Source organism: Aulonocara sp. 'chitande type north' Nkhata Bay, linkage group LG23 (genome assembly GCF_057382095.1).
Source record: "Aulonocara sp. 'chitande type north' Nkhata Bay isolate Kocher_YH1m ecotype deep benthic linkage group LG23, A_spYH_male_GT1.1, whole genome shotgun sequence".
In the NCBI taxonomy this organism is placed as follows: domain Eukaryota; kingdom Metazoa; phylum Chordata; class Actinopteri; order Cichliformes; family Cichlidae; genus Aulonocara; species Aulonocara sp. 'chitande type north' Nkhata Bay.
In genome coordinates, this window is record NC_141365.1 from 23,698,201 (window position 1) to 23,714,289 (window position 16,089).

The following is a 16,089-nucleotide window of genomic DNA, read 5'->3' on the forward strand; positions in this document are numbered from 1 at the left end:
GGAGGCAGGTGTCACACAGTGGAAATCTGTATTTATCTTGTACATTGGTTTTATTCTAATTTTTAGTGTCTATTTATGAGTGCATTTTTTATTTGCATGATTTTATTGTTTCTTTTGCATGTTTGTATGTTGATATTTATATTGCATGGTTTTAATCACTGTGGACTGGCTGCACATGGGACAAATTAGCTGATAGGGATCACCTGCTGAGGCATGGGTGTGTCCAGAGGTGGCCTATCAGCTGTGCAAAGACCTTTCAAAAGCAGGCTAGCTGAGCACTGGGAGGAGAGAGGCCCCAGATATGAGGAGGAATGTGTGGAGGCCATGTGAAAAGAGGGACCCGCTGCCTAATTGTGGGGGTGCGACGCCTAACCTGGAGACAGATCGGCCGATGTGACGTGGCGACCCAGCTCTGTGCCTAATTTTCCCCACACAACATTATTACTTCTTTCATTCATTGTTATTAACCCTTGTGTGGTGTTCGTATTTTTGTTACTCAGCCAGTGTTCATGGGTCTGGTGGACCCGCTAGAGTTTTGGCTTTCCAAATTAACACTATCAAACAATTTTATGTTAAATTACTCAACAGATGTTTACTTCATCCCAATTACAAGACATATGAACAGCAAACATGGTTCATTTTTTCCCTTTACCTTTGTTAGATCACATTTATGAATTAATGTGCTTCTCGTTTTTCTTTTATATAAAATGTTATAAATAAATCAGTTATAATCAAGTGGAGTGAGTGGAAAGACACAACACATTTACACGTGAAAAAATAATTAATTGTTTAATTTTTCTTTTGAAAAAAACTGAACACGGGTCTCACAGACCCGAACACCATAAAAGGGTTAAAATATTTAAAACTTGTTTTTTTTATTATTATTGAGATTTCTACAGTTTAAATTTTCTCCTTTAATACGAACGTCTGGTTTTCATGTACAATGGAACCCCGACTTGTGAAATTAATTCGTTCCCGAGGGTCTTTTATAAGTCGAAAATTTTCGTAAGTCAAAGCACCCATTGTGCCTTTTGAGTGAACGATAGGCCATAGGCTAATTGTTAACTGCAACAACAATACATCGGTTCAAGTGGAACAGCGAAGTGCAAGTACGAAAGCCAAGGGGGTTGTCACATGATTCGGAAGGCATTGTGGGCATTGTAGGCATTCTGGGCTTTCGTTACGCGGGCATTTTGCAGTAACACAGGCAGAAATATTGGCGTTAACTCCCTTCGTAAGTTGAATTTTTCGTTAAATGGGGTATTCGTAAGTCGGGGTTCCACTGTATTAAAGAAATCTTTTTTTAAAAGAGTTGAAAAAGTTAAAAAAGTTGATTTTTAAGTTACAACAGGACCTTTCTTTAGGTTCCACATAACTGGCAATAAAGAATTTCAAATTATTGTAATTTAGCTGTAACTAGCTGTGTATGACCCTCAATTCACTTACAAAGACAGTAGGAGACAACACGTGTGAGTGGCAGCATTTGTGAGTAGGGTCTCCACTGTCGTTTACTGGGTGCAGCCGGGTTGGGAGAGGGTCGCCATGGCTATAAGCCAGGGCCCTCTTGGGACCATTGTTCTGGCCCCTATTTGTTATTTTACAGGGTGCCGACGCAAGGGGAGCTGTGGTGGCATCGCAGGACGGACTCGGGTGCAGAATGCAAGCTGGGCAGGGATGTGATGGGCCCAGTGGAAAGACAAGAGGATAGGAGGCTCCTCCTCATCTGCCGAAGACAAGGCTGGTGTGGACTCCACTCTAAAGAAGGAATTCCTGGACTGCTGGTGGACCCATAATGAACATGTGGCATACGAACATTAGAGGGAATTTAGTGAACGTAGAAGATTGTATTTAATATATAACCGTGATCCTTCCCAGGCCCTTGCAGTTGGTAGACAATAAAATCTATCCTGGTGTTCCTGGTGTCCAAGTCGTACTTATGTCTGTAAAGCAACTGGGGTCTCAATATCCTGTTTAAATGTCTCTCCGTAATGATGGTTCCTTGCATTGCCAGGCTTTTCGAAATGCATTTGTAGCTCATTCCCAGCGTAAAATAAAACTCAATCATACTGTCTGTCCATGGTGTATAGGTTTAGCCTACTCTTATGCTTATGTCTCTATGCAGCTGTCCAGGAATTGTGTCAATATGATGTGCGCACGTTATCTATTTCGTTGCCACAAATGCGTAATTCGTTGCCACGTTATACCCAATTCGTGGTCACAAATAAGTATTTCGTGGGCACGTTATACCCATTTCAAGGGCACGAAGTAGTATTTTGTGGCCACAATTTATTAATTTTTTGGACCATGTCATCAGAGGGGCTCCGTACATCTCTGTGCCTTGGTATCTGACTCGCTTACTCCCCCTTGTATTTAAAAGAATCGTCCTTTTTTTTCTTTTGCAGCATGACATTATGGCGCAACCGCTTTAGTGTCTGCGTGTTACACAGGAGGGCACTAACAGGGAAAGGGGGGCACAAAGAAATACTTTTCCTTCTTATTCTTATTTAAAATGTCTCGCTTTTAATAAATAATTATCTGAATCTTACAACCAAAGTTTTATTTGATGTAAAATGTATAGAAATCATACATATACCAACAAGACGGTGTACATCACTATCACAACAGCGTTTGTTTTCATTCAAAGGCTTTATGGCTTTTCCTATAATACCTGGTGGGCTGGTCTCTAGTTAAAATGCCCCGGCTGATTTTTTTGTCACAGTCCAGCCCTGAGCACGACACGCAGTGAATTAATCTGAGAAGGTGCATTAAAAAATAAATGGCCGGGCCAGCGGTGCACATTGCAATTTAGCTCACATAGACACATTAGTTGTGCCACTTCTTAATGACTGTATCTTAGCTAACAACCCCAACTACCAGATTCAACTTGTAATTGGCTAAAAATAACTTCACCTACCGGGGAGGGGGACACTGCTAGCTGGCAGGTTTTTCAAGCGATGCGAAAAAAGTATTACTTTAAACTATTATTACTCAAGTAAAAGTGAAAAGTAGTCTTAAAAAAAGTTACTCAAGTAAGAGTAAAAAAGTACTTGGTGAAAAGACTACTCAAGTAGTGAGTAACTGTTTGAAATGTCCGATTTACTTTTTAAATAAATGCTATCAGACAAACAAAAATAAATAAATATACAAATTTTAGTATTTTCAAAAGGAATATATGTAAAATCATCAACAAAATAAGGCACAACAATTCTAATTTCCAGATTTCATTTTTCCTCAACATAAAGCTTTTTTTACCAATGCCTACAGTAAATAATATAAATATATAAACAGTGCAAACAATTTCCAGTGACAAGATATGCTGTAAACTTTATATTCATTTTTGTTCCAAATGGCAGCAGTCTCAGAGAAAACATTAGAACAAGGCATCTTCAACGTATGTTCATACAAGGCAGCTCAGTTTACCATAAAATTGTATGGGTGTGCATTTATTTCTGCATATTTAGCAAAAATGTGCCATTTCTTTACTCAGTGAAGTGATGGTTAAGCTTCAGCAGCAGTTTGCTCTCAAGGTTCTTTCTGTGAAGCTCTAACTGTTCAGCAGTGAACAGGAGTCCTGCATGACTGAGAAGTCCTTCACAAGCTCCAGATGCAGGAAGAGCTGTATTGATTTTGATGGACAGCTTCTTGATGTGAGGAAAGCCATGCAATAGATCCATACCTCCAGTGAATGGTCATGAAAGGTACCTCTCCAGCCCTGCTTCTGGCTTTCCTGACCCCATGGATCCATCATCTTCGTCGGTTAGGCCGCTGTCTGTGCTGGCCTCATCCAGCTCTGAGTCTAGGTGATGTCTGATGAAGTTGAGACCTGTGGAAAGATGTATGGTTTTCAAAAGAATTAGGTCTGGTCATTATAGTGCTGTATACACTGCCAAGCTGTGGATGTTTGGCAAGAAGATTTGATCATATTGTTGATGTTTTTTACTAACTCTTGTAGAAAAACAAAATCTTGTCATTCATATCCCGCACAAACAGTTTGCAATGAATTCCAGATTAAGTTTAAAATAAGAACGCGTGCAAGGCTAAGCAGTGCTAGCCAATGTTTGGCTGTTACTCTGGGAAAAGACGAGAAAGACAGTGATGGAAGCCGTGACTGGAGCTGCGATGTAGCCTATATAATATTTATATTGTACGAACGTGATAATTATGTATATTGTAATAACGTGATATTATATTATTCAAACGTGAAAGGTGTATTGTTAGAACAATATATTTGTCATGCTATATCACGTTATAACGTGATATAGCTCAGGTTACACGAGCTGAGTTTTTTTCACGCTGAAAAGTAGGTTTGTTTTGGCTCTCGCTGAAGACACCGACACTGAAGACATGGCTGTTCTTTTGTACTGCTTTTAAGCTAAGCATTCTTTGTATATGAGGCCAAGGGTGTTCATCCTCTTCAATTTTTCATGTTTCTTCTTTCCGTGTGTCCGCCACTTTGAAACGCTTGGGCCGCTCTGCCCGCCACAGTTTCAGACTGGTCATGTGACTGCATGGCCACATCTGATTGGTAAAAAAGTTACCGGAAACTCTACTGGCGGCATGTTATCTAATGTGTTAAACTAATTATTTTTTAAAAGTAAAGCGTCGAATTTTGCAAATGTAAAAGTACCATTTCTTCTTCACAAATGTACTCAAGTAAAAGTAAAAAGTATCGTGCAAAAAAGCTACTTTAAAAGTACATTTTTTTCAAAAACTTACTCAAGTAAATATAACGGATTAAATGTAACTAGTTACTACCCACCTCTGCATACAAGTTTAACTGTCTTCAGAACATTGCAGAGGCCTTATTGACAGTATTTGGCTCTACATATCTGTGTGAGCAGATTTTCTCTCACACGGAGAGTGTCCTCAGGTCTGAATGCTGGACACTCGGAGACCTGTGTCTCTGAGTGGGAGACCAGAGTTCACATTAACATACATATCTCTGTATTAACAAACATGCCATATTGGCCCAGTTTATTTTTCTTATCATTGTTGTGTGGAGACCATAAATAGCATTTGCATTTTTTTTATTTTTTTTATTTTTGCTATTATGGAGTTCTTGATATGGATAAAAAGTGTCCTTTTTTGTTTCAAAATAGCTGATAAATATTCGCTGATAGCTGGCTACATCTGCGAACAAATATAATCCTATAAAGTTGTTCTATATAGTGTGTAACTGTTGATATAGAGCGGTATTACGTTTATTGCTAATGCAATCATATGGCACATTGACTTCTGACAAAATTTTGGATGGCACTCATCATCAGAAAGGTTGGCGACCCCTGCTGTACATTGTGGAAGGACAGATGCAGTGCCATGGCACACGCTGTCATCTGTCCTTTGGTGAGATGATGTAGCCAGTAAGGCATCAGAGTTTCACAATGCTGGTGCTAAAATCCCCAGGAAAATTAGAGATTATTAAGATTTCCAGCAAATTGGTAACAATGATGGGTGATTCATACTAGCAATAATAGGTCAATAAAATCAAAAGAAAAAGTAAATCAAATAAATTCAGTAAAACAAAAATAACTCACACGGACCACCCGGGGTTCTTGAAGATGCTATTTGTCAATAGTCTAGCTTATGTCGTGTTCAAATTTTTTCACAAGGAAGTAGGGAGAAATGTCTGTTGTTTAAAAGATTTTATTTACTTTAATTTCAAGTGTGGTGTGTAAGCATGCTGAAAAACCCTGTGCGCTCTACGTCTACCCTTCAGTTTTTAAAATCCAGACATAGCACCGGACAAAGCTTTTTACCCTCAAACACGGAGGACCAACACGTTTATGAGCACATTTGCATTGTGCATAAAAAAATAATAAAAGAGCTTTATTTAATAATTTTGTAATCTGTTTAATAATTTTCAACCCTAACACCTAACATGGCCTGACCTGTATTGTGTGGAGGCAGATTGATTTTACTGATATAGACAGGGAGATTGTAATTAGCGGCTGAAAACTGAAGGCTAAACCCATACCCCCTGACCCTTGAAGAACATGGGTCTTGTTTTGTTTTGTTTTTTTTAATTCATTGGGCAAATTTGATGGTAGTTTGCAAACATCAGATATCCTCAGCTTCCTTTAGTTTGTCTGTTCTCGGATTATATTTAGATTGTTTTAAAAATCTTGCAGGCTATCATTAAGTATATGAGCCTTGACCTATTTTCTTAAATACTTTCAGTGCACAGCATCACTACATGATGGCATACTGTAGCTGACTGAGCAGAAAGTGTCTTTGATGTTGGTCTCTGCTACACTCTAGTGCTCACCATTGTACATTTTGTTTTTGAGTTTTGTCTGTTGCTTTAGTGGAAAAGTGATTCAGTGAACCAGAGATGATGTGTTTATGCCAAATCAAAAAACAAATTCCTACTATTGATGGAAAATACCCCTCTGTGAATCACCACCTTGTCACTGTGGAGGTGGTTGTGCGTTCCTTTGATCCTAGTAACAAAGGTCATGTTGTTGAGGGAAGCTTGCCCTTGGTAGGGTCTCCCAAGCTAAATATACTACATAAATAAATAAATAAAAGACATCAAGGATTCCTTTACGTAGCCTGGGCCAGGTTTGAGGGTGTTTGGTATTTGGGCCTTAGCCCAATTAATTAATTAATTATATTAATCTAAAACTAATTGCATTAATGTATTCATTAGTTTTGCATTAATGTCACTAAAAAGACGGTGTAAGGATTAGCCTAAACACAAGCATAATCAAAATTTTATTAATAATTTAATATTGTCTTCACAGATCATTTGTACTTATTCTAGCAAAAAGACGGTTTTAGTATACCCTTAAATGGGAGTTGCACTCTGAGTGAAATTCATATTGAATTTGAGTTATTACTGAGGCCCACTTGCAATACCATTATGGCCCACCAGGGGGCCCTGGCCCACAGTTTGGGAATTTTTTTTATTGTTTGTTTGTTACCCGTCAACAGTTTACTAATATGCTAGCAATGCCTCCAGAGTGTTTGTGATCATTTGTAATTCTTTCAGGTAACACAGAGTTATATAACATATATATTATATATTATGTATTATATATTTCTCAATAAGAGTTTTTTAAGAGTTTGCAGTTATTGGGTTTTATGTGGGCCTGCCAGGTACATTCAAAGACTTTTTCAGGCCATTTTCTGTGTGTAGACTTGTTCATTCCGTAACTGCATTTCAACGTCAGGTGTTTGCGTTGTGGCCTTTCCTGTTTGTCAGGAAAACATCGCTTCAGAATGACTCCCATGTTGTCAGGTACTAATTCACATGTCATGGGCACAGGCAATGTCCCTCATGCTTGGAGACTGCTCACTTCAGGGATGATGTAGGTAATCTTGTGATTTGCTCCCCTGACAGGGAACATTAGAAGTACTCACAACAATCATCATTATCAAATATAAAGGAGGTATGTGACACTGATAAATGCTCTAACCGTTTGAGGCAGTGGAGGGTAACAGTTCGAACATGAAGCTTTTAGATTCTGACTGACATTCAGAATTTGTCTTGGAAGGGATAGATTTAAGGCTTGTTAGCCCAGAATGTGTACGTCTATTTGGGGTTATGTTGGAGATTTGTTTTCTTTGATTTGCTTTCTGAGGCCAAAGCTCTCAATTCCAGGAGCTGTCATTTGGCCTGTCACTTGCAGTGAGAGTCTGTCTTTACTCATGTATCTGGCATAAAGCATAAATACGTTAATATTTAACATGTTTGTGTGGTGGTCCAATGTCCAAAAAACCCTCCAAAATCAAAAATACTGCTGAATCACAGTCTCGTATGTCTACCCCTGGATATCTTCCAAACCTTTCTTTATATTTAATCATGAACATGCCTAAAGAGATAAAAGGTAGAGATAATCTAAAGAAGATGGTGTGTGTGTGTGTGTGTGTGTGTGTGTGTGTGTGTGTGTGTGTGTGTGTGTGTGTGTGTGTTAGAGTGGATAATTAGAGGTGCTCTAAAATTGATTGGTTGACAGTTTTTAACAGTTTTAATATGTTTTGTCATCTCTGATAATTTTGTGAGACTATTGTCTTTACTTTTGAAGTAATGAGGGATCACAAATACAAGAACAAATAATGCAAAAGTGCAAGAAACCCACCCTTCAGTAAATTTTCATAGTAGAGCGATAAAATTTTATACGCCTTCATTACATATACTAACATTAGTAGGTCACTACTTCCACACTGATAGCTGGTATCATAGATATGATAGCTTGTGTGATCAATGGCAACTAAAATACATAGATTAAAAGGTAATCACCTACTGCATGTTAAGCCTGAATGCTGACTCAGCAGCAATTAGGGTTGCTGCAGTTTAAATATCTTTATCACCAGTTGTATGTCTAGACTTGAGACCAATGTCCAAAGCAAAGGCAGAATTTATCTGTTTTAGGCAAACTACTGATTAGGATCCATACATTTTGGGAACATCTTATAGACACACATACTTAGTGACAAGTAACAGACTAATAAAACATAATATTTTTCACATAATTCCATTAAAATTCTCCAAAAGGCTCTAACAGCACATATACAGTCAAGGGGACCAGAACAGCTGTGGTTGAAAGCAGTAAGCTTACAGTGGCTTGCAAAAGTATTCGGCCCCCTTGAACTTGATCAATTTTATTGGAATTCCACGTGAAAGACCAAAACAAAGTGGTGTGCACGTGAGAAGTGGAACGAAAATCATACATGATTCCAAACATTTTTTGCAAAATAACTTCAAAGTGGGGTGTGCGTAATTATTCAGCCCCCTTTGGTCTGAGTGCAGTCAGTTGCCCATTGACATTGCCTGATGAGTGCTGATGACTAAATAGAGTGCACCTGTGTGTAATCTAATGTCAGTACAAATACAGCTGCTCTGTGACAGCCTCAGAGGTTGTCTAAGAGAATATTGGGAGCAACAACACCATGAAGTCCAAAGGACACACCACACAGGTCAGGGATAAAGTTAATGAGAAATTTAAAGCAGGCTTAGGCTACAAAAAGATTTCCCAAGCCTTGAACATCCCACGGAGCACTGTTCAAGCGATCATTCAGAAATGGAAGGAGTATGGCACAACTGTAAACCTACCAAGACAAGGCCGTCCACCTAAACTCACAGGCCGAACAAGGAGAGCGCTGATCAGAAATGCAGCCAAGAGGCCCATGGTGACTCTGGACGAGCTGTAGAGATCTACAGCTCAGGTGGGGGAATCTGTCCATAGGACAACTATTAGTCATGCACTGCACAAAGTTGGCCTTTGTGGAAGAGTGGCAAGAAGAAAGCCATTGTTAACAGAAAACCATAGGAAGTCCTGTTTGCAGTTTGCCACAAGCCATGTGGGGGACACAGCAAATGTGGAAGAAGGTGCTCTGGTCAGATGAGACCAAAATGGAACTTTTTGGCCAAAATGCAAAACGCTATGTGTGGCGGAAAACTAACACTGCACATCACTCTGAACACACCATCCCCACTGTCAAATATGGTGGTGGCAGCATCATGCTCTGGGGGTGCTTCTCTTCAGCAGGGACAGGGAAGCTGGTCAGAGTTGATGGGAAGATGGATGGAGCCAAATACAGGGCAGTCTTGGAAGAAAACCTCTTGGAGTCTGCAAAAGACTTGAGACTGGGGCGGAGGTTCACCTTCCAGCAGAACAACGACCCTAAACATAAAGCCAGGGCAACAATGGAGTGGTTTAAAACAAAACATATCCATGTGTTAGAACGGCCCAGTCAAAGTCCAGATCTAAATCCAATCGAGAATCTGTGGCAAGATCTGAAAACTGCTGTTCACAAACGCTGTCCATCTAATCTGACTGAGCTGGAGCTGTTTTACAAAGAAGAATGGGAAAAGATTTCAGTCTCTAGATATGCAAAGCTGGTAGAGACAGACCCTAAAAGACGGGCAGCTGTAACTGCAGCAAAAGGTGGTTCTACAAAGTATTGACTCAGGGGGCTGAATAGTTACGCACACCCCACTTTGAAGTTATTTATTTGTAAAAAAATGTTTGGAATCATGTATGATTTTCATTCCACTTCTCACGTGTACACCACTTTGTGTTTGTCTTTCATGTGGAATTCCAATAAAATTGATTCATGTTTGTGGCTGTTATGTGACAAAATGTGGAAAAGTTCAAGGGGGCCGAATACTTTTGCAAGCCACTGTATGTACACCATCAGTCAGTCATAATTCCCTAGTTTTTATGTATAAGTTATTATTAAAACTCTTCCCATGCCGTTAGATAGGTGTCACTACATAGTGTTCATTCGTTGAGACCAAATCCAAACTGGGTACCGGTATTTATGCAGCACTATTACATACATAGCCTAAACTCTGATTTGAAAAACTGAAAAAACAGAGTCATTACTTTATAAGATAAGAATCTCCCATAGACTATGGATTTGACTGACACAACTCGAAAATGGAGTGCAAGCCAGAGACTTAAAATTATTATTATTATTTTTTTAAAGGCAACTTCTGGTTAAAAAAGAAAAAAAAGGGAAAAAAAGTGAAAGCATTGGACGGCCTGGTAAGCTCTGAAAATGTGTTCCTGTAACTTGTAATTTGGTTGTACTCTTCCTCCTGTCACAAGCTGTCATTACCAAATATTTGCGTTTTTGCAAAAACACTTTAGTGACTTTATTTGCAAGATTACCTTGAAATGAAATGGTGCTTTGCATTTGGCCTGAGCAGAGCTTGTCACTTTCCCGGGGAATTTCTGCAAATGAAAACTCTATCCATAGACAAAATCGATGTTGCACAGTTCTGGAATAGTTACAGTGATAAATCAATTCAGTAAAGAGGTAATGCAACAAAACCCACCACAGCACCCCTGTGTCTGTCAGGTCTGACTCGCAAAATCAAGTTATACATTTGATTCCGTAATACAAATTCCCATGTTACCACAATACAAGCATCAACCACTTCTTAGTGTGTGTGTGTGTGTGTGTGTGTGTGTGTGTGTGTGTGTGTGTGTGTGTGTATGTATGTATACATTTTTTTTCAGGTGATTTCCATTGTAAGACGATAAGACAGTAGGAACAATGAATATGATTTGGCTGTCTGACGTAAAGCTCTTATGTTTTGCCTTAGGCAAATTAAAAAAATTTGCTTGCTGCTCTCTTCCAACCCTGGGCTTTACATCTGTCTATGTTTGTGTATGTTTTCAAAGTGTTTGTGAATCTTGGACCCCCTATAGGGCACCAGTTATCAAAATTTCTGCCTTCTGATGAGAGGGGGTAAATGTGGTATTAAGTCTAATTCTGATTTAAAGTAAAAAAACTTGGCTTGGTTAAAGAAAGTATAACATATGTTATGGATACAAGCCAGACATCCGCAGATATTTGTAAAAGCTACACACACACTATGAGTGTGGCTGAATGGTTGCAAAGAGAAGGTGATCTGGTCTAAAGACGCAGAACTACCAGACAGCAGAATAACAGATATACCAGACAGAAGTAACCACGATAAAGATGGAAGGTCAGCCACAGCCAGATACCTCCAGAGGGGTGCTGAGAAGCCAGTTCTATGGTACGAATAAGATACAATGCCCTACCAGTCATCAGATACCGAGCTGGAACAATAGGCTCCACTCAAAGTCCAGCACCCTGAGGATTTGTAAGCAATGAAAAGAGAGAGGCAGAGGATTAGTACATTTCAATGGAGGATGAAAGAGAGAGCATCTGTAAATGCATCAGGAAGATGGCAGTCTGAGATGAGCTGCTCGAAGGATACATCAGGGAGTTGAAGATGGTGGTATGGAACAGTACCATTTGTTGGTAGCTTTTGAGCACTTCATTCTGTCTGTAAAGAAGTTTTGAATGAATTCTGATAAAACTATGTAACTTAAAAAATTACAAAATGTGTTCTGGTGATACAAGCAGTATCACCAGAACACAGAGCAAGTATACAACAATGAAACACTGGAGGATTTCCAACATGCGTCTCCCAAAATAATAATAAGAAATAAGAAATATGAAGACTTATAGAATGAATGCTGTAAGGAGAAAAAACTGGGAAAGAAAATCCCTTTCACACTAAATGTAAAAATAAAATTTTCTTCAGTTTTCCTTTCAATTTGTTGACCTCTTGTGTTTTTCAAAATACAATGATTTAGTAATATCTTGAAGCAGGTGCTACTATAAAAGATGACTTCCTGATATCTGCAATTTGCTTGTCTAATGTGAAGCCAGTGTCATGTCAAGTTTTCCCTTATACAAACTGAAAATTTGATTTACTTGTCCCAACAACCTTGGGTTGTTTTTGTTTTTATTAGCTTGTGGTTTTAAAGAGTTTTTCAAACTTCTTATTAAAAAGACCTCATTGTAAACCTCATATGTATGAGTATGAATTATTATTGAATAAATAAATGGAATGCCTAATGGCAACTAATCCAAACTCTAACTTAAGTTAACTAAGATTTCATCTTGATGTATTTACCAGGAAAGTACTAATTTGTTTTTTTCTTGGGTATCAAGTACAAATTTCACTGACATGCAAAAAAAATTCAAACTTTTATTTAAATGTGTTGTTTTTCTAGAATTTGGTTGATATTCTGTCTTTCCCCTATTACAAGGAAACAGACCATAAAGATAAAATAATTCAACAGGAAGATAAAAACCAAACAAAATTGTGTAGGTTTACATTTTTTTAAGGCAATGAAAACGTCAGAAATATAAACAAAACAAAACAAAAAAGGTTTTTAGTCTTTTTAAATGTATGTGCATATGTAATTGATCTTAAGTCAACAGCCAGCTGTGGGAAGACTAAACTTGATACTGTCTAAGTGGGCTCTGATTGACCCTAGTGGTTAATTGTAGAGGCTGATGTTGTTGACTGATCCTGAGCTGTTGTAGCCATGGATAAAACAAATTAGTGGGTCAAAAATGAGCAGCCATTCCCTTCCTAAATTTCTATATTTATTTTTAAACTTACCTATTTTTTTGAATAAGCAATTTTTTAAAGTGATCGACTCAGTAGTATTACCATTTGTTTGGGGCTTTAAAACTCACAGGATATCAAAAGTTCATCTATGTAAGTCTAAACCTAAGGGTGAATTTGCTTTGCTATTGTTTCAGTTTTATTATTGGGCTGTCTGGAAGTCGGATATTGTACCTCAATTCAAAATGTGGCTAACAGAACTGACTGCTCTACTGCATATGGAGAGAATTAGGTACACATTAGCGGACAAACTTAGTAATTTCTTTGATGTGTGGCAGCCATTTTTAGACCATGTATTAAAACAAAGTCCTGTTTGATCGACTACCCCCTTAGCGTTTTATTTCTGTTTATTGCCAGTGTTGAAGTAGTATTTTTGTCTTTGCAGTGTAATCTTTTGTCTTATTTGTGTGTTTTAGCCCTTGCTGTTGTGTTGTCTGTTGTTTTTTTGTCTTTTTTTGTGTCTCTTTTTTTCCTTATATCAAAAAATCTCAATAAACATACTTAAAAAAAAAAAAAAGAGCAGCCCTGATAAGGCGAGTTTATCATTTGCAAACCAAAATAACCCACTATACCTACAGGTTTTACGTATGTGTTTCTCCATGGAAACAGCATGCCAGTGAGAGGCAGACGAGTGATACTCCATTTATTTTTGCTGTAAGAGCAAACTTTCTATTAGACATCACTGGGGACTGCAGGTGGATAAATGCCTGTTATTGCTGGAATCATGACTACATGGCAAACTGTCATCAGGCCAGGTTTGCTGATCTGACAGTTCAAGTGGAGAAAAGGGCTGTATCCCAATTCAGGGTCTGAAGTACGCAGCCTTAACGGTCCACAAGGGCCGCGTACTCAAAGGCCGCTAAGGCCGGAAGAGCGAGGCTTGCGAAATGGGACGGTCTAGCCTCCATCGTGCTGCCCAGGTTGCCTAGCAATCATGATACTAACAGCTGGAAAGGTTTCATACAGCTTTGTTTGACAGAAATGAAGGAGAAAATCTTTTGTTCATTTGTTTGTTTGTTTCTACATGAGCTTTGATCATTCTCTGTAGGATTAAGCTCAGCTATTGAACGGCGTATATTTTAAAGTAAAGGCTTTAAAACCAAGTTAGTACAAACGTCACTAATGTCACGTAACTTTGCCGACATGTGGCCAACAGTAATGTTTTAATGTTCTTCGTTATTAAACATTTGCAAGTGACATAATATTCAGTACTTAAAGTTTGCTCTTCAGGCGGCCCTCATCCGCCGTTTTTTTTTTCCGGCAAAATTATCCACACCCACCGCCGCGCTATGAATTCTGGGATATGTGGGGTCGTTGTCCTGCTGCAGAATACATTTGGGGCCAATAAAAAATCATTTATATTTCTGAAAGCATTATTTGTTTACACCATTTTTTCATACCTGCCTAAAACTTTTGCACAGTACTGTACTTCCTAAACTTTATCATTTTAAAGTTTATGATGTTTCATGGAACACAGTTTGTTCCCTTAGTGTCTGTTTTGTTTGTTTTTAGCATAAAGTTCTTCTTTTTAACTAAATAACCAGATCATGTGCAAATCCTAAATCATTTGTTTCTTTTTAATTTGCATTTATGGTGATTTAAGGAAAAGTTTGAAGTCAAATGCCAATCTGCTAAGAAGATTAATTTACAAAATGCAACCATCTTTTTTAAAAAAAAAAACCATATTACTCAAAGGAGGCCACAATATCTGTGAGAAATAAATGTTACACTTTAGAATTCTAAATTGGTACCAGTTAAGTTTTTAGTTATTAATAATTTGATTCATCTGCTGCTTGGAAAAGTACAAGATGTAAAGTAGTTTTGTGTTCCTGCTACTGAATAGGTAGCAGGAACTACAGGCGCCGAGAATCAAAGGGCTGTCCTGGCTTTTTGACAGGCAAAGCTCACATCTTCAGCATATATCTTCCAAAACCTCTGTGGATCCTCATTGCTCTGCAGAACCCTTCAAAATGAGACAACAATGGATCAGATCTTCACCTGCATCCTATTCCTGATGGGATTGTTTGGAACTTTTACAAAGTACATTCACGTTAATGACAAAATGAATTGGCCTCAAGCTCAGACTTACTGTCGGCAGCACTACACAGACCTGGCCCCTGTCAGTAACGACAAGGATGCCAACAAACTTCAGCAGCTCTCCAGCAATGTCAATCACTATATCTGGATAGGACTCGTGAGAAATTGCTCAAACACAATGCAATGGCTGTGGTCAGGAGGTGGAGCAGTATCCAGATTTTCCTGGAAACCAGGTGAACCTAACGACTTTAACGATAATGAAGACTATGGCTATGGCTGTATGTGGAAAAGCAAGTGGTACGATGGAGGCCTATGGTATAAAATAACCTTCTTCTGCTACAGTGCAGCAGTGGTGACTGAGAAAAAGACTTGGGAGGAAGCTCTGGAGTACTGCAGGGAGCACCATGATGACCTGGCCAGTGTGGCATCTGAGACTGAGATGCTGCTGATCCAGAAAGAGTTGAGCAAACATAACACCACTGATCACGTCTGGATTGGCTTGCGTTTCCTGGCTCGGGACTGGCTGTGGGTCGATGGGCAGGAGATGGACTATGAGGCCTGGGATGAAGAAGGAAAACCATCATGTCCACATGCTAAGATTAAGTGTGGAGCCTTGAAGGTGACAGAAGGGAGTAAGGCTGTTTGGGACGCTCATGACTGTGAGGACAGACTACATTTTATTTGCTACTGAGCTAGTTTACTGTGCAAAGTTCATTTGAAATACACTCTGACTACTGTGGTTAGTGCTGTTTGATTATCTCTCTCGTTTGTTTATTTGTATTTTACATCTTGAATCTTGTAATTGTCTCATTTATCTCTTGTGTATCTTGTGTATTTCAGTTGCAATTACTTTAAGCAAACTATGTTGTAATATTTTGTTGTGTAAACAAAATACATTTAGAAACAATGTGGATGTTAATTCAAAATAAATAAAAACTAATAATAAAAGTAGTTCAAAATAATTTCTTGATTTTGTTCATAATTTTATTTATTTATTCTAGTTTTTCTTGCACACATTTAAAAGAAAAATACAAACATTTATATTCAAACCAAAAGTCTTGTTTCCCTTTTTATAGTGATTGAAGATATATGCAGTATGACAATTCACCCATCAAGAAAAACAGGATCAGAGATGGCATAGGCAGAAA

General features: G+C 38.4%; 1 protein-coding gene across 2 annotated transcripts; it reads left to right on the top strand.

Annotated features, from left to right (window-relative positions):
• The first annotated feature begins 14,867 nt into the window (after positions 1–14,867).
• Positions 14,868–15,632, top strand: LOC147301844 (secretory phospholipase A2 receptor-like). 2 transcript variants are annotated; one of them, XM_086283406.1, is made up of 2 exons: positions 14,886–15,421; positions 15,527–15,632. In XM_086283406.1, exons 1-2 carry the CDS (start codon positions 14,886–14,888, stop codon positions 15,630–15,632), a joined length of 642 nt encoding a protein of 213 aa, XP_086139532.1. The 2 variants fall into 2 exon arrangements, with proteins under 2 accessions (XP_086139533.1, XP_086139532.1); XM_086283407.1 differs by having other exon boundaries at positions 14,868–15,632.
• Positions 15,633–16,089: the final 457 nt, after the last annotated feature.

What these genes read in the sequence shown, in the direction of transcription:
- LOC147301844 (XM_086283407.1), top strand. Translation starts at nt 14,886, where the DNA reads ATGGATCAGATCTTCACCTGCATCCTATTCCTGATGGGATTGTTTGGA.